The sequence below is a fragment of the Anolis carolinensis genome, chromosome 1 (genome assembly GCF_035594765.1).
Source record: "Anolis carolinensis isolate JA03-04 chromosome 1, rAnoCar3.1.pri, whole genome shotgun sequence".
In the NCBI taxonomy this organism is placed as follows: Eukaryota; Metazoa; Chordata; class Lepidosauria; order Squamata; family Dactyloidae; genus Anolis; species Anolis carolinensis.
Window position 1 is genome coordinate 250,496,718 of NC_085841.1, and position 24,738 is coordinate 250,521,455.

The window sequence follows — 24,738 nt, forward strand, 5'->3', positions numbered from 1 at the left end:
CATGGTGATTGAAATGGAATCAAACTGCATTAATTGAACCATGTCGATTAATTCAACCATGTAGATTAATTCAACCCCTTGTTATCCTTTCATAGGGAGGAAAATAACTTATTTCAACAAGTCTCATGAAAGTCTGTGTTGATTCTATTAGTTCTTTTTTTGATGACCATGCTTTTAATATCTTTTAATTCTATTGATAAATTATATAATGTGAATTTGAAAGCAGTATGTATTTTAACTTCTGTAAGTCCTCCTGAACCCCAAATAAAAGCATGAGATAAGAAAGAGGAGGAAGAGGAGAAAGCAACAGCAGCAACATGTTAGTAGCATGCTGATACAGTAATATTTAGTTTTAAAGCAATGCTTTCATGAATATATTAACTTTGCAATGAAGTTATGCTGTGAACCATAACTACACAAACGGAGAAATACACAGGCAGCACAGAACTGGCAATGATTACTTTGGTTGTAAGCCTCCCGGCAGCCATCTGCCATGGGTACTTTGTGCTTTTCCTGCATGGTAGGGGGTTGGGCTAGATGGCCCATGTGGTCTCTTTCACTTCTATTATTCCATGATTCTATGACTAATATCTGTATCTGAAGCACTTTAGACAAATCATAGATCAAAAAGACCACCGCAGACAGGACTGTTGTAAAGAGTTCAAAATACAAATCACTTCCTAATTGTGAACAGTTTCATTTAGAAGGACCAGAATTTAAGATCTTAATTATTAAAAGAGTCATGTTACTCATCACTTTGAAAAATATATATATAGGGAAATGCTCTTTGATTGCCCTCATCTCTGAACATCATAATTTTACTATCATGCTTGGTCCACCATGGCACTAACTTTCTTTGGTGGTGAAACTGTTTGTGAGTACCGCGCAGAAAAAGATAATGATAAACCACTTGTGAAGGCTTCTACATTGAAAACCCTATGACAAGACAGTCCAAAATAAAACATGAGATAGTGCCATGAGACATCCAGATTGGAAAGTACTAAAAAAAACTATTATGTTACAGCAGAGGACAACTAGCAGTGCGATGGCCAATGACCCAAGTGAACTCAATCCAAACTGATGTTCAGCTGTTGAAAAAAAAAGTCTAGAGCTGTGGTTCTCAATCTGTGGGTTCCCAGGTGTTTTGGTCTACAATTCCCAGAAACCCCAGCCAGTTTACCAGCTGTTAGGATTTCTGGGAGTTGAAAGGCAAAACATTTGAGGACCAACAGGATGAGAACCACTGGTCAAGAACTTCACAACCCATATAACAAGGACATGACATGTGTGGAGCACCAATCAAGGGAAGTTAGATGTGATAAAACACAAAATGGAATGTACAAATATTGCAATTATATAGGATGAGGAAGTTAAAGAAAACAGGAATGAAACAGATCCAATCAGATAATTACATAGAGTTTTACTCAGTAAATGAAGGTCTAATAAGAATTGGGTTGATATTAATAGTGAGGAGAGATGTGGCAAAAGTAATACATGACTCATATAATCCAGTTTAAAGGAGAAAACCTGGGATCAGATTCTGGGATACAGGCCTGTTTGTAAGAACCCCTAGACACTCCTAGGGGGAATACATCTCTAAGCATTTGTAGGTCTTTATTAAAAAGAATTTAAAAATAGTGTTTTTTAATTTATATCATGGGGGTTGTGTGCCTTTAATCCCCAGCAAATGTATGATTCAGGACCAATAAACAAGAGATACTTCTTCACATCATGCAGCTAAATTATAGAATTTGTTACCACAAATTATCAAAATGTCCAATTTGAATGGTTTTAAAAATTTCATGGAAAATACACAGGGTTAAATTGCTGTAGAATATGATCCAGAGGTTTCCACTGTGTTCATGTCCTGCTATGGGTTTCTGGAGACAACTGGTTATTTACCAGGGAAACAGAATGCTGCAATTAAACAGGTCTTTGGTCTTCTTCTGCAGGACTCTCTGTGCTTTGAAGTTATTTTTATTCAACAGTAATGACATTTGGGGGGGGGGGTGTTGTCTCATTTAAACAACACCAAGTTGAGTGTGCCTTTAAAAAAAAAGACTGGTTTTTAAAGGCTGGCTTTGAAATTTAGAACTTTGCCTCTTAAAAGATAGGATTGAAGTAAGAGATCAAGACTTGCCTATGGCCCTCTAGTCACAGCGCTGTCTGTTGCAGAAACAAGCTCAGCGACTAAGCTGATTCTCTGTTTCAAAGAGTCATCAAAGTCTCCGGAAGTCTGGATTTGCCTACCACAGCCAGTCTCATTTAAAATAAAGCACAATAGAGATGTCTTGCAAGGGAGCAAAAAGAGCTGCCTGGAAAACCTGGGTAAAGCTCAGCAGTGAACAGCAAACTATTGCCACTGAATAACTGGCCTAGTTTTCTCTAACAATACACTGAACAAAAATAGAAACCTATTTACATACTGATGCTAATAGCTTTATTTATAGTGTCACGGGACAACCAAGCTCTGCAAATTCAGCCTCTTTGGCTAAGAAGCTGACTACTCTTGAAGCATCTTACAACTTCCTTATCCCTAATCCACATTTCAGATGTAATTCTTTGATTTTTAAAACCTGCTCCATGTACCACCCCTCCCTTCTACACTGTGAAAACAGGACAAGGATATGCAAAGTACGTTTCTTCAGAAACAGGACAGAATCAAAGTAGGCTAGGTACAGTGAAATAATAAGCAGTGGGGATATCTAATTGATCTAACCCCACATTACTTCACATACCTGGCATGGCTATTTTAATGCATGCTAGGGTCTGTATAAAAATGATCACCTGGTGTTTTGAAAAAACAAACTGATGAATCACACAGTGTTTAGTTCAACAATAAGTGTTATGATTGAGCCTCATGGCTCTGTTACTGGCAGACGTGGGCGTAAGACTCCTCGAGAGTCAGATACTCTCGAGGAGCGAGAAAGAAAGAGACTGCGAGATATCTTTGCAGCACCATCTGATGAAGAGTCTTTTGAGGGGTTTACGGAGAGAATGGAGGAGGGGCTGGTTAGCTCGGAGGAGGATGAGATGGATTGGACTCGGGTGAGGGAGGAATTGGGTGCCACTGGCAATGATGGGATGGAAGATGAATGGGGACCTTCAGGATTAGACCCATGGACAAGCTGGAGGGATGGGACGGGATCCACAGCTGGGGATGCTGTGGGGCGTAGTCAGAGGTGTTCCAGCTCTGATGAGGAAAGTGATGAGGAAACGCCCGGGTTAAGGAGGGCAGCTGATAGTGATGAGGATTTGTAACTGGCATAAAATGAGGCTTGGGAGCAATTGCAAATTGCGTTGGGCAAGGTAATCTGGACGAACGCTTGGGATCTGTGTGGGACGCTTTCCTGAAGACTGGTGTGTTTTCGTGTGCTGATACGTAAGTTGTTTTGGAATTTGGGGTCAGACGGCGGGAGGAATTGTGTGGGCTTTTGTTTGTGCAAACTTGTGCTTAATCTCATTAGCTTTGACCTTCCGTCGTCTTCTTGACGGACGCCATCTCCTGCTTTGGATTTCGGACTGAACTGACCACGGCTTGACTTCCCCCTACTCGGACTTGGTGAATCTACAAACGTCTGCTTCTGGCTTGAACTACGGAAAGGAACTGGGTCTACTCTACTGCTTCAATCCTCGGCTGATCTGTGTGTATTGGAAATCTTGCCTGCTGTGTGGAGGAGTGACTCAAGTTACTCAAAGCACAGTGCTGGCAGCAGAGAGGAATCTGCTGCCAATTAATTGCATTCTTTTGAACACTTTGTTCCCCGGCTTCTGTTTTGTTTATCCCCAGGCTGAAGCAAGCTGTTTTGTTTTTACCCGGATTAAACTCCGGTTTAATCCGGTTTATCTTTTGAACGTTTTTCCTTGCCCCTTTTTGCTTTTAAAGGCTAATACTGCCTGGCCCTTGTATTTTACGGGCATTTTGAGTTCTGTTATCCAATAAACTCTGTTATCTTTGATCTTGTGGCGTTCTGTCTTTGACAGATTGCCCAACGCCACTAAAAAAGGTTTATTGCAGTAATAAATCCCGTCAGGAAGACGATGGATGAGTTAAGGGCTAAGTTCGATCAATTACAAACGGCCTTTACTGTCAGTCAAACAGCTAATGCTGTCAAAGGACATGTTTTGACTCCTGAACGCTTTGACGGAACCAGGTGCAAGTTGCCAACTTTTTTGGCACAAGTTGAGCTTTATTTTTCCCAGCTCAGTGCTCATGCTTACCCTACAGACACTAGCAAGGTGGCATTTATTTTGAGTTTGTTGACTGGTCCTGCAGGACAATGGGCCACTAATTTAATTTTGGGAAATGACCCAGTCAAGGACAATTTGAATAATTTCAAGAAGTTACTAACTGACACTTTTGGGGACCCTCTCCGCACGGAGAATGCTGGGTGGGCTCTGTATCGGTTGAAACAGGGAAAGGGGACTGTTTTGGATTACTTAAATAAGTTTAATTTGTATCGCCACCAGCTGGACTGGGGGGAAAATGCATTCATGCTTTTGTTTACTGCTGGGTTAAGTGATTATCTCCAGGATGAATTAGCACGCTTGGAGCCGGCTGAGAATTGGGATGCCTTAGTAGCTAAGGTGCTGCGTTTGGACGCCAGGTTCGAGTCCCGTAAACACTCGAAAGCAATGTGTGCGCCACCTATGCATGTAACCAGGGCACCTGTGGTGATGGGGGAAGAGCCTATGGAGCTTGGGGTCTTTAAAAAGCTGTCTACAGAAGAAAAGAACCGCAGGAGGCAGCTGGGGTTATGTTTGTACTGTGGGAATGCTGGGCATTTTGCCAAAAACTGTAATGTGAAACCTTCCCAGCTTTCGGGAAAAGGCCAGCCCTAGTGCGACCTGAGTCCAACGCATTAGGGCTACTAAAGCAGTCAACTGAAGGGAGGAAGCATGTTTTCGTACCCATTACATTATCTGTTGGGGGAAAGGAACTTGTTTCTACTTTGGCACTGCTGGACTCAGGGGCTACGGTCTCTTACGTGGATATTGAGTTTGCTAGGAAGCATGGCATTCCTAGAGTGCGCAAGGCATGCGACGTGTGGGTGGAAGGAGCGGATGGGAGACTGCTGGAGACTGGGGTGGTTAACCATGAGACCTCAGCAGTAATGTGGGAGGTGCAGGGAGTAACGGGAACGTTTGTGTGGGATATTACAAGCTTGCCCAGATACGATGTGATCCTGGGGATGGATTGGCTAGCTGTAGTAAATCCACAAGTAGATTGGGTGACGCGTAAGTTGACCTTAAAGAGGCAGGATTGTTGCACTCTGAACGTTTCTCAATCTGATATGGAGGGAGTGCCTGCTGAGTATGGGGAGTTCTCTGATGTATTTTGTAAAAAAGAAGCGGACAAGTTACCGCCGCACAGGCCGTATGATTGCGCCATTAAGTTAGCGGAAGGTGCGAAATTGCCAGCAGGAAGGCTGTATGCCTTGACTGTACCAGAAAGGCAAGCTTTGCGAGAGTTCCTAGATGAAAATTTAGCTAAGGGGTTTATTCGCCCATCTAGCTCTCCAACTGCGGCACCGGTATTCTTTGTAGCCAAAAAGACTGGGGAACTTAGGTTGGTCTGCGATTATCGGATCCTAAACAAATACACCATTCGGGATAGGTACCCGCTGCCTTTAATCTCGGAACTGTTATCAAGGGTGCAAGGGGCTAAGGTCTTTACCAAGCTTGACCTGCGGGGGGCGTATAACTTAATCCGAATACGGGAAGATGATGAATGGAAGACGGCATTTAACACGTGCTTCGGATGCCACGAGTTCCGAGTCATGCCTTTCGGACTTTGCAATGCGCCTGCGGTCTTCCAGAGGTTCATGAACGATGTGTTTAGGGACCTAATTGACCAATTTTTAGTGATTTATTTGGATGATATCTTGATTTTTTCTAAGGACGAGAAAGAACATCGTCAACATGTCAAGCAGGTTCTGCACCGTCTGCGGGCTAATGGGCTCTTCGCCAAGGCTTCCAAGTGCGTCTTTCATGTGCCTGAAGTGGAGTTCCTAGGTCATGTAGTGTCAGGTAGGGAACTTAAAATGGACCCACATAAGGTTGACGCCGTCAACTCATGGCAGGAGCTTAAGACTAAGAAGGATGTGCAAAGGTTCTTAGGCTTCGCTAACTACTACCGGGAGTTTATTCCGAATTTTGCAAAGCTCACGGTGCCGTTGACGCAGCTCCTGCGTAAGAAACAGCCATTTGTGTCGGGGCGGGAAGCTCACGACGCGTTTTTACAACTAAAGTCTAGCTTTCAATCAGACAACATACTAACACATCCTGATGTTGACAAACCGTTCGTGGTAGAAGCGGACGCTTCTAGCTACGCGTTGGGGGCTGTATTGTCTCAGAAAGATTCCTCAGGGACTTTGCGTCCCTGTGGATTTTACTCGCGGCAACTAACACCATTCGAGCAGAACTATACCATATGGGAGAAGGAGTTGTTGGCGATTAAGGTGGCGTTTGAGGTGTGGCGGCACTGGCTAGAAGGGGCGCGGCACCAAATCGTGGTCAGGTCTGATCACAAGAATTTGGAGCACTTGCAAACAGCAAAAAAGTTAAACCAGCGTCAAATCCGATGGGCTTTGTTTTTCTCCAGGTTTAACTTCAAAGTGCAGTTCGTGGAGGGGAAGGCAAACTTGCGGGCCGACGCCTTGTCCCGCAAGCCGGAGTTTAAGACCAATGAGCAGGTAGTATGTCAGACCATCTTGCCTACTGCCTCTCTATGTGTTGTAGATAATGAGCTCGGGTTACATGACCAGATCCTTGAGGCTCAGAGGGACGATGTGTGGACTCAGGAGCAACTTATGCTGTTATCAGCAGGTAACCGTACAATACTGCCTCATCTACAAGATCAAGACGGAGTATTGGTACACAGGGGGCAGGTCTATGTACCAGTGGGGGCCCTCAGGTTGGAGGTGATTAGAGCCCACCATGACGAGCCCATGGCTGGGCACTTTGGCAGGTTCAAGACCGTGCAGCTTATCACCAGGAGCTACTGGTGGCCAAAGATGCGGCAAGACATTCTGCGCTTTTGTGACAGCTGCGCTGTTTGCCAGCAGAGTAAGACGCCTGTTGGGCGCCCTAGAGGTTTGTTGTCGTCTCTACCTGTTCCTGAGAGGCCATGGCAAATCATTTCCATGGATTTTATTTCGGATTTGCCTAAGTCTGGGGGTTATACTTGTATTTGGGTGGTGGTGGATTTATTTAGCAAACTGGCTCATTTTATTCCTTGTTCAACCATTCCGGCGGCCCCTACGTTGGCCTTACTGTTTACTAAGCACATCTATCGTTTGCACGGAGCTCCCGAGGTGATTATTTCGGATAGGTCTCCGCAATTTGTGTCACGCTTTTGGAAACACTTCCATGAGTGCTTAGGTACTAAGTTAAACGTTTCTTCTGCGTTTCATCCGCAAACGGATGGTCAGTCGGAACGGGTTAATGGGCTCTTAGAGCAATATTTACGTTGTTTTTGTTTAGATCAACCCACTGCTTGGGTGAAGTGGCTACCGGTGGCGGAGTTCGCTTACAACAATGCGGTGCACACGTCTAGTCAGCATACGCCATTTGAGCTAACGTATGGTTTTCACCCACGGGGAGGTGTGGCGCCGTCGACCAATGTGGTCTCTTCTGACCCTGTGTACCGCTCTTCGGAAATGGCTGCGTTGCATGATGTTGCCCGTCGCTTACTGTTGGAAGCTAAGGCAACGCAAAAGACTCAGGCCGATCGCCGCAGGCAGGCAGGGGAGGAGTTGGAAGAAGGGGATTTGGTGTGGTTGTCTTCCAAACATATTAAACAGGCTGGGGGAAAGTTTGCGCCTCGGTATTTGGGTCCCTTTCCTATCGTTAAAAAGATCTCTTCCGTTGCGTTTCGTTTGCGTTTACCGTCTAGTTTAAAGGTCCATCCAGTTTTCCATCGTTCACTGTTAAAATTAGATACCTCCAGTCGTCGTGGTGCTATAGCGGAGGGTATCACTGCCACCTCTCCGCCTTCGGGGGAGGAGGCCTTTGTGAGAGGGGATAGTGTTATGATTGAGCCTCATGGCTCTGTTACTGGCAGACGTGGGCGTAAGACTCCTCGAGAGTCAGATACTCTCGAGGAGCGAGAAAGAAAGAGACTGCGAGATATCTTTGCAGCACCATCTGATGAAGAGTCTTTTGAGGGGTTTACGGAGAGAATGGAGGAGGGGCTGGTTAGCTCGGAGGAGGATGAGATGGATTGGACTCGGGTGAGGGAGGAATTGGGTGCCACTGGCAATGATGGGATGGAAGATGAATGGGGACCTTCAGGATTAGACCCATGGACAAGCTGGAGGGATGGGACGGGATCCACAGCTGGGGATGCTGTGGGGCGTAGTCAGAGGTGTTCCAGCTCTGATGAGGAAAGTGATGAGGAAACGCCCGGGTTAAGGAGGGCAGCTGATAGTGATGAGGATTTGTAACTGGCATAAAATGAGGCTTGGGAGCAATTGCAAATTGCGTTGGGCAAGGTAATCTGGACGAACGCTTGGGATCTGTGTGGGACGCTTTCCTGAAGACTGGTGTGTTTTCGTGTGCTGATACGTAAGTTGTTTTGGAATTTGGGGTCAGACGGCGGGAGGAATTGTGTGGGCTTTTGTTTGTGCAAACTTGTGCTTAATCTCATTAGCTTTGACCTTCCGTCGTCTTCTTGACGGACGCCATCTCCTGCTTTGGATTTCGGACTGAACTGACCACGGCTTGACTTCCCCCTACTCGGACTTGGTGAATCTACAAACGTCTGCTTCTGGCTTGAACTACGGAAAGGAACTGGGTCTACTCTACTGCTTCAATCCTCGGCTGATCTGTGTGTATTGGAAATCTTGCCTGCTGTGTGGAGGAGTGACTCAAGTTACTCAAAGCACAGTGCTGGCAGCAGAGAGGAATCTGCTGCCAATTAATTGCATTCTTTTGAACACTTTGTTCCCCGGCTTCTGTTTTGTTTATCCCCAGGCTGAAGCAAGCTGTTTTGTTTTTACCCGGATTAAACTCCGGTTTAATCCGGTTTATCTTTGGAACGTTTTTCCTTGCCCCTTTTTGCTTTTAAAGGCTAATACTGCCTGGCCCTTGTATTTTACGGGCATTTTGAGTTCTGTTATCCAATAAACTCTGTTATCTTTGATCTTGTGGCGTTCTGTCTTTGCCAATAAGTCTCAAATCACAATATAGTAATTTAACATCAGGAAATTTACCAAGTATCGTTTATGTTTCTATTCATGATTTGAATTAAAAGAAACGTTTTACCCCCTTGTACACAGGTTATCTATCCATGGTTTAACTAACCAACACCAAGAATAGTTGAAATACAGGATTTGTTATTATCCATGGTTTCAGGAATCCACAATGGTCTTTGAATGTATCCCCCCCCATAAGGATATCTCAACTGTATCTTAAATTTCCCCCAAGTTTCATGCAAAATAGACCAAACCAGCAGGTTGGAATCTGCTGACTAGTCCTAAACATGCACAAACATGTTTGGAATATCAACTTAACCCTAAATATAATGTTCAGTTAAACCCAGTACATAAATGTGTACTCTAGAGCAAAACGAAGAAAGCGAACAAGCAAGAATCTAAAGTGTTTGTTTGGAAAGTAATTCACAGATCAGGTCCAAAACCTTATTGTGGTTTTTGTTTAGGTCCCATTAGATAAAACACCAATTCTAATGACTCTGTGAAGAAGCACATGAATGTGTACCTCATAACAGATAGCATAAATGGAACGAGTTGTGCTGGATCAGATCAAAAGCCTTTCCTAGCAACGTCTCTGATTCTGGAGGTTGTATGAATTGTCCAGTTTATGGTTCTAACACCAATATCCATGCCCTGCCTCCTCCAAAATCCCAGCATCTTCCATGTAAAGAAAGATAAGTCTTGTTATCTTAACTGGAAATAGAAAGGACTCTCTTCCTTGCTCTCAGGACCTTGTGGATGCTTCAGCTGAGAGTATATGAATGAAGCTAAGTATTTTTTCTGGGCTTACATGAGCATTGGAAGTGTCAACTGAAAGTATTTTGCTCCTCCACAGTTCTATCCACATTGTATTGAGACATGAAAGAAGAAGCACAATGAAGTAAAGCACCCTTAGCTAGCACTTCTCCATGCTAGCTCCTGGATACAACAGATTAAATCTCTTCATTTTCTCATCACTCTGCAACTTCTACCAGGAATAGAAATCAGGTGAAAAGATATATGCTGCACAATCTATATCATCAAGCTTCTACACCTTATCTCTTCATAATAGTTCTCGACAGATGTAAAAGATCTGCTTTCAAAATACAATCTTGTTTGAGATTTTCCCACCCAAACCTGCAATTCTTTTTATTTAAAAATAAAGTAATGCTCATCTTAATCTACCATATCACACTTGATATGATGGTTTCCTTATATAACTATCTGCTTAAAAATACTGTGAAAGTGATATGCTTGCATCTGATTTGATTTTTCTTCACATAACTATTCTTCAATAAAGACATCAAAATGGCCTGAACATTTTCTGTTGAAAAATTCATTGTCCTTGATAATGTTGAAAATCAAAACAACAGAAATACAGTTCTGGGGCTATTTTCTGTTGAGAATCTGCAAACAAACAAACAAGCTTTGAAGCTACGCAACATTATCCATGGCCTAGCTATCAGCAATGTTTTCAGTGTTTTGAATTGTTAATGATAAAAGGTATACTTGGAAGTATGTTTTTAATAGGGTCACCATAAGTCAAAGTCAACTTGACAGCAATTATCAACAAAACATTGTGAGTGAATTTATTAGAACATGGCACACAATCACTAGTCTTTTTATCATTGACAAAGTACCATTAAAAGCAAACTGATATGGAAGGACTAGACAGGGGAAACCTTCTTAAAAATTGTATCAGTTCCTAAATTTCTGTGTGACAGATTATTCTCAAAGGAAGAGGATTTATAAGAGAAAATAAGGTGAACCTATCAGCAGTGACTGAAGCCATAACGTACCTGTAGAATTTAAATGGAATAATTTACTACCCTGTTTCCCCGAAAATAAGACAGTGTCACTGTCTTATATTAATTTTTGCTCCCAAAGCTGTGCTAGGTCTTATTTTCAGGGGATGTCTTATTTTTCCACGAAGAAGAATTCACATTTATTGTTGAAAGAGCATTTATTATATACTGTACAGTAGTTGTCATCATAAACCAGCATAACCAAACTGTGAATCTTATCAAGAATTTCTTGTTACTACCATTATTTCAGTGTATAACAATCCATGGTACATACATTTACTAATTCTGCATGCTCTGGTGTCCTGTTCAGCAGGCATGCTTCCAAACAAAAACTTTGCTAGGTCTTACTTTCGGGGGAGACCTTATATTTAGCAATTCAGCAAAACCTCCACTAGGTCTTATTTTCAGGGTATGTCTTATTTTCAGGGAAACAGGGTAGGTGTGGTTAAAACTGGAATGGAAGACCATTAATAAATACTAGGTGCTCTAGTCTATATTTCAGAGGAAGAAACTGGCAAAACTTGCCTAGGTGCTACATAGGAATCACGAATATAAAGCAACTAGCTGTGCCCGGCCACGCGTTGCTGTGGCAAAGTATGGTGGTATGGGAAATAAAGTATTGAGGAATTGGTAGTAATTAAGGTAAAGGGTAAAGATTTCCCCCTGACATTAAGTTGAGTCGTGTCTGACTCGGGGGTTGGTGCTCATCTCCATTTCTAAGCCGAAGACCGGCGTTGTCTGTAGACACCTCTAAGGTCATGTGGCCACTGGTATGACTGCATGGAGCACCATTGCCTTCCCACCGGAGCAGTACCTATTCATCTACTCTCATTTGCATGTTTTTGAACGTTAGGGTTGGCAGAAGCTGGGGCTAACAGTGGGGGCTCTCTCCGCTCCCCCAATTCAAACCTGAATGAATGCTGCAATTAGGGAAAATGATTAGCGTGTAATGGCCTTGCAGCTTTAAAGCCTGGCTGTTTCCTCCCTGAGTGAATTATTTGTTGGGAGGTGTTAGCTGGCCCTGATTGTTTCGTGTCTGGAATTCCCTTGTTTTCAGAGTGGTGTTGTTTGCGATATTTTATGTGCTTCTATTGTCTGTGGCCCTGCCAGACTTTGGTGATGGGAAGACTTTGTTGGGAAGTGTTAGCTCACCCTGATTGTTTCCTGTGTGGAATTCTCCTGTTTTGAGAGTGTTGTTCTTTATTTAGTGTTCTGATTTTAGAGTTTGTATTGTTCTGTTTTATTATACCACAGTAATTTTTTATATATTGTGATTTTAGTGTTTTTGAATACTTGGAGGCAGATTGTATTCATTTTCACAGTTCACAGCAACATAATAATAATAATAATAATAATAATAATAATAATAATAATGACTTTGGTAATACACACTGCTTCACTCCATTGTCAGCTTCCTTTCTGGAAGAATTCTTTCTTGGGAGGCATTAGCTGGCCCTGATTGTTTCCTTTGTGGAATTCCCAATTTCCCTGCTTTCAGAGTGTTGCTCTTTATTTACTGTCCTGGTTTTAGAGATTATATTGTTGTGTATTATTCTACCACAGTAATTATTTCATATTACAGTAGAATCTCACTTATCCAACATTCACTTATCCAATGTTCTGGATTATCCAACACAGTCTGCCTTTTAGTAGTCAATGTTTTGTAGTCAGTGTTTTAAATTCATTGTGATATTTTGGTGGTAAATTTGTAAATACAGTAATTACTACATAGCATTACTGCGCATGGAACTACTTTTTCTGTCAAATTTGTTGTATAACATGATGTTTTGGTGCTTAATTTGTATAATGATGACCTAATTTGATGTTTAATTGGCTTTTCCTGAATCCCTTCTTATTATCCAACATATTCACTTATCCAATGTTCTGCCGGCCTGTTTATGCTGGATAAGTGAGACTCTACTGTATATTGATAATGTTATATTATCTGCTTAGAACTGGATTATATGAGGCCCCTTCTACCCAGATGTATAAAATGCACACTGAAGTGGATTATATGGCAGTGTGGAGTCAAAATGATCCAGTTCAAAGCAGATAATGTAAGATTATAAATGGGCTATATAGCTGTGTGGAAGGGCCTTGAGTCTACACTGCCATATAATCCAGTTAAAATCTGATAATCTGTATTTTATAGGCAGTGTGGAAGAGGCCTAACTGTGCCTGTCCCCTGGGCTGAGTGGGTTGCTAGGAGACCAAGTGGGCAGAGCTTAGCCTTCTAAATGGCAGCAATTGGATAAAAACAATTATTCCTCTCCCTCTAATTAGGACTTTATTTTTCTTTTCTTTTTCTTGCATCAACCTAGAGGTGTGGATGATGGGTTGTGTTGTCAAATTTCGAGGTTGGGGGGCCTTTATTTTTGTTATTTTATTGGTCGCCAGGCTTCCATCAGTCTTTTATATATATATAGATCACGAATCATGCATTCAAAACCGTCAATAGGATTACCAGCTTCTGTTGACTCAATTATGAGGTTTCAATTGTGACTAGCAAAATTTAGTCCTGTATTCCTTCATTTAGTCCTGGGTTGAGCCCTATGCATATCAGGCTGTTAAAACATGGAGCCATGGACACATAGGAGGCTCAAGAGAAGCATAAGTGGATAGCAATTAGAACTCTCTGAAACCCTTTCTTTTAAACTTTATAATATTAAACACAATTTGAATTAACAATTGGGTGAAGCGAGAGATAACAAATCTACTTGTGTTTACATTAAGATATTTGCAAGGTGTCTCTCATCATATCCTGATATGCTTCAAAGAAAGAGTTGAGGATGATGGGGACCATTTCCTGGGATTGACAGGTCTGTGTGTGGACCTGCTGTCAGATCCCGAGATTTTTTGCTCCAGATTTAAAACACGTATTTTGCCGCTGTTTGGAAGCGTTCTTAATCCCTTTTGCTATCAAGTGTTTTTGTTACTTTTTTCCACAATAAAGGAATATCAAAGCTCCTTTCTCCCTGATATGATCTTTGACATAATAATAGACAAAATACACACTCCCAAATAACTAAGTTGAACCAATAAACAAATAGATGTCACCTGTACAGTGATCAGTTATGTGCATTTATAGCTTTTTAGGGTCATCCAGTAATTATTAACAAATGACATTTGGTCTTACAAATGCTCTCTATGATATGTCTCCCCCCCCCTTTCTGTCTCTCTCTCACACACATAGATACAGGATATACTAATTTTCCACTAGCATTAGCTTTGAGTGCATTTCCTTTGATAGTAGGTGAACTCACATCCCCCTATAATGCACTTTTGAAGCCAGCTTCAAATCTAATATAATGACTGCTGTCAGTTGCAACAATTCTCTTTGATAGATTCTCTCTCCAAATTGTTCTGCATTTTTCTCCCTCTATTTAATTGGGGTAATAAAGAATTGAATCAGTGATTCAAGCAATGAAAACTAAGTCACAGACTTAGGTCACCAATGCACATCTAGGCTTAATATTGAGCTTTCCAGCAGTGATGTTATTGGTAAGATGTTAATGTATCTAGATCTTTGGGAAATGCTTCCCTTTACCTATCACATATAAAGGTTTCTGCGATTAGAGATCTGTCTAGGAGGTCCATCTTTCAGATAGACTAATCTTATCTTCAGAGTTAAAGCAGGTGGTAAACAATGAAAGGATCTTTTTAGTTGTGGCATCCTGGTAATGAACTGTTCTGGTAATTGTCTGGTAAACAAAATCTATCTCCTCTTTTATCGTTTACTGATAAGATCATAGGATATAGGGCAGTCTAGATTCAGCCTTAGTGATTGACAAATAAAGAAGCTGGATGTGGAGAAGAGAACAGCAAAAAAAAATGGTGGAATCTATGGTAAAGAATTGTGGGGGGGGGGGCAAATAAAGCACCCCCTCAACCTGCCCATTACCCCTTTCTTCCATGAGTTGTCTTTCCTCTTCTCCATATTTACATTTAATCTCAACAAATGTGATTCTCTGCTAGTACTTTTTTTTTTTTTACTATTTTTGACCTGACTACAGCCACACCTTGTACATAAATCATATCTTCCTCAATGCCATTAAAATGATAAAGTTGTCCTAAGCTCGGTGATTCTCAACCTAGAGTCCCCAGATAGTCTTGGTCTTCAACTCCCAGAAATCCTAACAGCTGGTAAACTGGCTGGGATTTCTGGAAGTTGTAGGCCAAAAACATCTGGGGACCGCAGGTTGAGAACCACTGCCTAAGCTAAACTTCAAAAACTATATAGGTTTGAGTACTGGGAAGTAGTTGCTAATTTTCCACAAAAGAAAAGCATTCTCTCCTGACGTTTTGCCCACATCTATGGCAGGCATCCTCAGAGGTTGGAGAGAATGCTTCTAGAACATGGCCATAGAGCACAGAAAACTCACAGTAACCCAGTGATTCCGGCCATGAAAACCTTCAACAATGCAAAAGAATAGCTTTTGAATAATATGAATCAACATGTGTCAAGTTTGTAGAAAGTGATGGGACTTTGTACTTTGAATAGCACATCATTTTCAGGGAAGGACTTAAACATGTATAATCTCACTCTTTGTTAACTGGTATTTCCAAGGATCTGTTGGCATGATTAAGCAGAAGCCTTTGTCTCTAATGAACCTTAGAAGACATCATTGGCAATAATGTCAGAACCTAGGACTTTGGCTTTTTAAAAAATGAGCACAGATTCTTAAGAAAATCCCATGATATCTTGTATGTTCATTAAAATCAACAGAAAAAGGCCTTCTCTGTATTCCACAAGAAGAGAGAAACAGTTGATGGTAACAAGAGATAAGGCCTTCTTCGTAGCTATGCTAATATTGTTGAAGACCTTGCCAAATGAAACATAGATGGTCCCCTCTGTGGTTTCCTTTGCAGATTGGTAAAGATGTTTTCAACTGAGCAAATTTTGACCTACTTACTGTTCTTTTATGTAGATATTAGGTTCTCTCTGAAACCTCTGTTTCTTATACTTTAATGTGGATTTGCTGCATTTTAATGCATGACATTAATGATTTTCAAGTATTTGGCTTCTCAGGCATGACAAGAGCAGGTCAGAAATTAGTACAATTATAATTCTTATCTTCGGCTACAGATAAACTCTGCTGCACTCATTGGTAAAAGGATTAAAACAGGAGCAAATGAAACAACAAATGGGTATGTTTCAGTACATTAAACAACCTTCATTGGAAAACTAAGCATGTCTTTCGTTTACAGACCTGTCAAGTCCACAGTTCTAATTCATGCAAATGAAGATACAACTTCAGGCATCAAATCAATCTAATTATCAACTGACAACAACTGATTCACCTTGATCGCTGTACATTTTGCAACAAAGGGAGACTATACAAAGAAATTGTCATTTTTTTACTGCACCTGGATACTATCTTTGAAATAAACACCAGAGTTTAGTGGAAAGCAAATGACAACCAACCTTTATTCTTGATCTCAACACTGATCTTTTTATAGCACTACAATGACTATATTTAGCCAATTCCAGACACTATTTAGAGATTATTATGGCAATGGGTTACCATTAACAGAATCATTGGACATTTCATGTTTTCACACTGAATGTACTGGTGGTAAACTTCATTATCTATGCATATTTTACTCATTTTATAATCTGCCATGAACTGGCACTAGATGGAGGGAAATGAATTTCTGGGACACATAATTTGTGTTATTTATCTTTAAAAGTAGATGGTAAAATCTTAGAAACTCCACCTTTTGATCTTGACAATGACCATCATATTTTACACAGAGAAGTGTATAGCATACACATTCAAGGTGCAAACTTGTTTTGCCCTCCTGTACTTTTCCTCACGGAAACTTTCTGTGGGTGGAGATTTTTGCTTCCCCATAAACCAACAATAAACAGTGCTAAATCACATCATAAAGTTGTATATGTATCTGAAATAGATTGAGCAGGTGTCCCCCAGTGACACCTTCTGGGTACGACCCTCCAGAAAGGACTGGAGCCAATGTAAAACAGTATCACTGAGCCCCATTCCAGCGAGGCGTCCCAGAGGGATACCGTAGTTGACAGTATCAAAGGCCGCTGAGAGATCCAGCAGAACCAGGAGGGACATATTCCCCTTGTTCAGCTTCCAGAGTAGATCATCTACTAAGGCGACCAAGGCTGTCTCGGTACCATGTCCCGGCCTAAAGCCAGACTGTGCCAGATCTAGAAAATCAGTGTCTACCAAGAATGCCTGGAGTTGTGTGGCCACCACATGTTCCACTACCTTGCCCAAGAAGGGGAGATTGGAAATAGGCCAATAGTTGTCCAATTGAGTGGGGTCCAGCGATGGCTTCTTCAACAACGGTTTGATTGCAGCCATTTTGAGGCTCGCTAGAAATTCGCCTTCCCGAAGGGAGGCATTCACCACCACCTTCATCCACTCTGCCAAACCCCCTCTGGCTTCCTTTACCAACCAGGGGTCTAGGATGCATGTGGTAGGCCTCACCTCTCCAAGCACCTTGTCTACATCCTCAAGCTGAACCAATTTAAAAGAACCCATCAAAACTGGACAAGAAGGTGCTCGTGTTACATCCTTGGAAGCTGCCGTTAATATGGTGTCAAAGCCGGAGATCAGAGCGACTTTTTTCGCAAAGAACTGAACAAAGGCTTCGCAGTGAGCTGTCGAGTTGTCAGGGATCCCGTCCTGAGAGATGGGATTTAACAAACCTCTGACAACTCGAAACAGCTTCGCCGGATGGTTCTTTGTGGGGTCAATATTAGCTGTAAAGAAAGAGTTCCTTGCAGCATATATTGCCGCATAAGATAGGAACATAGCCGTGTTTGGTTTGACTCATTCGGCCTTAAACACCACATGCACATAGTTCCCTCTTCTTTTGCTTCATCGCTGCCAGCTCCTCGTTGAACTAAGGAGCTGGTTTAGCTCGGGTACTCAAGAGGGGACGTTCCGGAGCGATCGTGTCTATTGCCCTAGTCATCTCCCCATTCCAGAGAGAGACCAGAGCATCGACAAGACCACCTACCAAGGTCGCGGGAAATTCCCCAAGAGCCATCAGGAATCCATCCGGATCCATAAGCCTCCTGGGGTGGACCATTTTAATAGGTCCTCCACCCCTGCGGAGGTTAGGGGCGCAGTAAGCCTAAACCTGATCAGGTGATGGTCGATCAATGCCAACAGATTGATGGTCAGCTCCTCCACACCAATACCTTCCTCCCAACCCTGGCAGAAAACCAAGTCAAGTGTGTGGGACCTGATTCTAATTGGGACAGCCCCATGGTTGCCATGAAGTCCTGAGCCACTCCAGTACGGATGGTCTCAGCATGGACATTGAAGTCCCCCAGCACAATAAACCGTTGGGACTCCAACACCAGGCCCGAGACCACCCTCGCTAGGTCAGGAAGGGAGGCTGTAGTACAGCAGGGTGGTCGGTACACTAGCAAAATCCCTAATCTGTCCTGGTCACCAAACCAGTGTGTCCAAACAAGGTTGACTTGACCAGGAGCACGTGGTCAAGGGGATGGAAACCTTATAGACCACTGCAACATCACCTCCCTGCCCTCCAGATCTTGGTTGGTGCTGCACGGCATAGCCTGGCGGACAAAGCTGGGTGAAATTGCCCCCCCCCCCTAAGCCTCATCCAGCCACGTCTCCGTTATGCACGCCAGGTCTGCCCGCTCATGCAGGATGAGGTCCTGGATAATTGCTGTTTTTCCATTTACAGACCTGGCGTTCAACAGCACCACCTTTAATCCAGAGGGACTGCCAGCCTGGATACCCAAGTTTACCTTGTCAGGAGGCTGTTTTAGATCTACAAGAACTCTCTCTCTCTTTCCCTAGGCCGAATTAGCTTAGGCCTCCCTTTCCTGTATCTCCCCCTCCCCTGAATTACTTATATGGGGGCCGCTCTGCTAGTGGACACCCCCCTCCCTCTACATGCCTTCTCTCCCTTCTCTCTATCATAGGGCTGGCACTGGCTTTTAAATATGGACAAAAACACAGTTTTTGCTTTGTCATACTCCACCTTCCTTTGGAGGTAGCTCCTTCCTTCCCCCACTCACCCACCTTGGAATTTACTGAGGTAGTATATGCTAGGAGGTTCTGTAGCTCCCTCCCTCCTTGTTTTATAGTTCTTAAAGAGCAGGGTGGAAAGGGTGAGGGGAGATCCAGTTAATTGGTTTCTGTAATAAAATCACTGGGTTATAGGAAGCTCAGTTGGAAGTTAAAAACAGTAATAGGTTTGCAATTAAAGTGCTAAGGAATATTGCTCTTGCCGCAGCGTTATACAGTTCTTTAAATGATAAAGTGACTCTGTGCTTCGATATACTCAATACACAATTGGATGTTCCCAAGAAGCACCTTAGATGAGGGCCACCAAGTAATCAGCACACCAGTAATGCACTATAAGCTGTGTTGATTATGTAGTATTAGGCAGGCAGCAAAACCAGGCCCTTCCAGTCTCTTGGAAGGGCACCAAGCTTTAATTAATTGAGCAGGCCTGGCTTTAGGCAAGTATCACCATGAAGCACCCTAAGAGAGGTTTGCATCAGGGTGGAGTGGATGAGCTTTTGTTTTGAAGGGCATGAGGAAGCCTTTGTTTTTTTAACACAGCTGTCTGCCTAGTTGTTTTGTTCTCCTATTTTTTCTGTTCCCAAAAGGCATTGTGAATATGACTTCAGGCATGCAAGAGTCAGAGCATAGGTTCCTATTCCTGTCAGGGATAAAACAAATTCCTCCCACTGATTTGCTGCTGTGTGGCCTGTCACTTAAAAAAAGCATTCGGTAGATGTTAGCTGTTATTGCAACTCTTCACCAAACATATGGAGCAAGTCTACAGAAGCAGAGGGTGAATTGTGCAATCCCCATGAAATAAGTGCTTCTAGCTATTGTGGACAGGGATCATGGATCTCATAGATAGGAATAGTGGCTGTGCCTGTACTAACTATATTCAGCACATTATGCAGTTTGTGCCATCTATTATGCCATTCAGATTCAGAATTGCAAAGAAAGCACTATGCTTTGACAGGGAGAGAAAGGTAATATGAGTAATGTAAAAATTGGGACCATATAGGATCTTAATTTATGAATAATCATTGAATATTCTATCCAGTTTCTGAACAGTTCAGTATTTATCTAGTTACCCCTGTACAATCAACCAATCTAATACTTCACCTGTAGCTGATATTAAGAATAATCTGAACATCACAAACATTGCAATCCAAGATTTCAATCCAAGTCACTAATTTAATTCTTCACTTACACAATTCACTATTTTTTATTTTTTATTTACCTGGCTATGTACGCAGGCATTTGAAGAATAAGCATGTGTTGGCTTCGAATTACGGCTCTTGTATAAGGTCTGGTGGATGAATGGCATAAGCACTTTGCATTGTTTTAAACTTTGTATATTGTATTTTATGACTATTTTATGACTATTTTATGACTGTTTTAATCGTTTTAGTTTATTGTATATCAGTGTAACGGCATCAATTGCCACTTGTAAGCCGCCCTGAGTCCCCTCGGGTGAGAAGGGCGGGGTATAAATAATTGAAATAAATAAATAAATAAATACAATTTAATGTTGAATTGCTACAGCAATTATTTCAGTTGCCAATGGCAATTTTGCACAAATCTGCACTTGTAAACTTGTATAACATGACCACATGAATGTCCTATATTTTATCCTGTTCCAAATCACATGGAATAAACAACAATTATTTAAGATATAAGCATAGGATAAAGTTTGGAATGTTATTATTAACAGAGTTATGTAAATATAACAATTTTATAGCAACTGGATTAAGCAAATTCTCCCAATTATCGTCTTTATAATGTTCTTGTGACCATGTTCTCATTTTTAATAGCTCTCTCTTCATACCAGCAAATCTCTCTCCTTTAAAAACAAGTTGTTTATTTACATGACATTCTTTAATGGGGGTTCAAATTCAGTGAGGCTGCTGTCTGATCTTGAAAGCTTCATTCTCCAAATGCCACATAAAAGTGCCAAACAGATATAAGTCTGGAGTCAACAAGGCCAATTAAAACAGGTTACTTCTAATTAAAAAGTACAGGTTGCAACCCATAGATCATATACAGTGTACTATAATTTCAGTAGATTAATTATTCCATTAATCTGATGATCCTAAATCCGTCAATCCAAACCTTTTTGTCTAAACATTTTTTTGCACTGGTACAGCTGTTGGATTTACCTCACTGGAAACCGTGCTCTTTTACAGGTAAGCACATTGGATAAAATTCAATGGTTAAACTCAACTGTGGTAGACCTGCTGAATCAGTGATTCTCAACCTGTGGGTCCCCAGATGTTTTGATCAACAACTCCCAAAAGTCCCAGCCAGTTTACCAGCTATTAGGATTTCTGGGAGTTGGAAGGCCAAAACATCTGGGGACCCACAGGTTGAGAACCACTGTGCTGAACGAACAAGACTTGTGAAGCCAACACTTATACAAGTCTCATTAATTCAACGGATTACCTGTAGTTGGGAGTAACAACTGGATTCAGCCCATGACTTTGTGTGGAATGGATGTAAGGTTACTTAGACTCACTAGGCACAAAATCATTACTACCTACCTAAGAAAACTATACACAGAATATTATTCCAGTAACATATCAGTTATGTTACTCTTCGAGTTACTCTTTAAAAAAAAAAAACAGAGACGCAAACTAGCCCATTCTATTTCTTGTATTGACAAACTCTCTATGCAGCACATATTTCAGGTAAGACCCTCAAAGTATGCTGTACTTTATTATTATTTTGTTACATTTTTATCATCCCTTTTCACTAAAAAACTTTGCACGCAACACTACTATGTATATGTACAACTAATAAGAACCACTGAAATAATTACAAGATTAAATAAATATAATTTATTGGTTCAATAGGAGGTACAAACCAAAATGAAAACTACAGTATTTAAATAAAACATGCAGTTTCTGACAATTTTGCCATACAACTGAAACTACAAAATGTTAGCTTTTCTCCACTCATACAGAAAGGTAAAGGAGGGCAGGGGCATGGCTTTTCAAGTTACATCAAAACCAAAAAGCTATGTTTGGTGTAGCTTTGATTTCTTCTAAACTTAAAATGCTCTAAAACATAGTGAAAAGGTCTCATCTCATAGAAGGTGTGAAGTGGGGAGCCTATTTTTATTTTGGAGAGTAGATGTCATGGGGGGTTTGTAACCTAGTCTTCCACAACTGTTCTCTGCCTTCAAACATACCCCCACCCACCTTCTTTGTTCTTAATTGTTATTTCTAATTCTGCTACTGGAATGGTAAATGAGAGATCCCTGGAACACTCTCATGTTTCCCCCTCACATTTTGAGTAAGAATAAAAGTAGGTGACCAGAAAAGCAACATGGGAAATATGTGGTGTTTTGCTCCCCTTCGAATTCCTTTTTTTTAAATACTATACATAGTCTTGCAGTCAAAATCCATGTTCCTTGTGCACTTACCTAACATTGTCATGCTTCTGGATGTAAATTTTATGAAACATCATATCTTCTTTTTTGGCATTAATATCAGCTTTCATCTCCATGGCAACATGGCGAGGAAGTACGGAGAGCAGGAGGCGCTCCTATGGTGTTAGACAGATGATCCAATTAAATCCCTACTCCCTGTTTAACAACACAAACACACATCCCTTTGTCTCTCCTGCCCAGGGCTGGCCCAAGTTATTTTGCAACGTCAGTGGAGCTGCAAATACTGACCCAAGTTAGTACTGGGAAGTATCCAAAGCCAACCAAGCTATAAGTGGCAGACAAAATCTTAAACATGTCCACCCATCCTTAGTAGTAAAAAATATAATAATACAAATGAAATGACACTTTCCTATTCTTTTGTAGCACCCGGAATTTGCTGCTTGGAGTCAGCAGCGCAGTTTGTTAAATGATTGCACTCTCCCTGGTTATGTTAGAAAAACCGAGCTATCAGTTCTGTGGTGGATGGGGAAAATCTTGATATTTCCCGAAATACCAGCCTTTAGGACATCTAGAATCCCGCCCACATAGTCATTAGGCAATTTGAAATCACAATAAATCAGACTTCCCGTAAATTTAACAGTCAATCATAGCAGCTAACCTAGCCAAATGATGGCAGATGTCCTGATAGGGATAGGTTATGATGTATGACAACCCTGCATTGTTTCTTGTTACTTCATCATTTATAAAAAGGTAACAAACCCATGGCAGAGTAGCAGATTTGCTGTCTACCAAACATGAATGATATCAAGTACATAGTAAACATTAAGGATGGCTTCAGACATTTTAAGCATGTGGCATCAACAGATTACTTGAGTCTACTCTTTATATTTCATGTGTAAAATATGAAGATGGAAACTAAGGATGTCAGTCCTGCTCCATAGTGAGGAGCCTGATTACTATTCTATTGCTAGAAACCAATGCATCTTATAAATGTGTGCATATTGTAATACAAGCATGAAAAGAACCCACATTTTTTGTGCTATACTCTACATAATCTACTATATTTATCTGTATACAGAATTTTCTACACATAATTGACCAAAAGCACACTGTTGTTTAAAGGTGTGTAGGATTCTTTGCAATGACCTTTGTAGTTTGCCAGTTCATTGTAGAAATCAACACTCTCATTCCCTGACAAGCAATCATTCTCAGGGCCCTTCCACACAGCGATATAACCCTGAATATCAAGGCAGAAAATCCCACAATATCTGTTTTGAATTGGGTTATCTGAGTCCATACTGCCATATATTCTGGTTCAAAGAAAAAATTGTGGGATTTTATTCAGCTGTGTGGAAGGGGCCCCAGTTTCTGTTTAAGGCCAGAAGAATTTGGAGAAAACTGGAATATAAAGCTGGCGAAGTAATATATTTTGCTTAGCTGAATTTAAAAAGACTAGAATCTTGGCTATATATAATAGAGTCAGTAGGTTAGATTAAGTAATTTCATTTGAATTTCAACCAAGTCAGGGGTGTCTCAAAAGTAGAATCCATAGTCAGTTTCCTCAATTATTAGAGATGTTGGTCGACAGATGTTGCAGGGGCCATATCACATTACACAGTTATAAGACTAGGATTCCATTTTAACTGTCACTGCTACTTCCTATGGCAGTCGTTCTCAACCTGTGTCCCCCCCCAGATGTTTTGGCCTTCAACTCCCAGAAATCCTAACAGCTGGTAATCTGGCTGGGATTTCTGGAAGTTGGAGGACAAAACACCTGGGGACCCACAAGTTGAGAACCACTGTCCTATGGAATCATGGGGCTTGTAGCTTGAGGAACCATTATAGCACATTGGCATAGAATTTTAGATTTCCAATCCCAAGATCCCAAATGATGGAATCATGAAAATTAAATGGAATCATAGTACTATATCTATGTCCTATAAAAGACCCCTGGATAAGCAAGTGTAGCGTAGGAACTGGGTGCACTGAAACTACAAGCTCAATTTAAAGTATTTTGCCACTTACATGTCTGAGATGTACCTCTGAGTTCACTTAATTTAATTTATATCTTGCTTTTCTCCCAAGTGGGATTCAAAGTGGAATTTCTGTCTCCTTATATAGAAACACATTGTATTACCATCCATGCAGTAAAAAATTTGCGCATGTGCAAAAATTATGGTTTTTGGTAGACCCTTCAAGAACTCAATCAGAACTCAATTTCAAGAAGAAAAAATCAGGCATAGCCGTTTACCCCAAATTGTAGTCTACTAATTAGACTGTAGTCTACTAATTAGGCTTGGGTTACATAGACAATGGTTGGCCATGAA

At 41.4% G+C, this 24,738-nt stretch overlaps 1 protein-coding gene across 2 annotated transcripts in view; it reads right to left on the minus strand.

The window, feature by feature from the left end:
• The window catches only part of adcy5 (adenylate cyclase 5), a 296,120-nt gene that overhangs the window by 93,721 nt on the left and 177,661 nt on the right, over positions 1-24,738 (minus strand). For both annotated transcript variants that reach the window (XM_062967408.1, XM_062967409.1), the window contains exon 3: positions 22,445-22,566. In XM_062967408.1, coding sequence (XP_062823478.1) covers positions 22,445-22,566 — 122 coding nt within the window. The remainder of the gene's footprint in view (positions 1-22,444; positions 22,567-24,738) is intronic.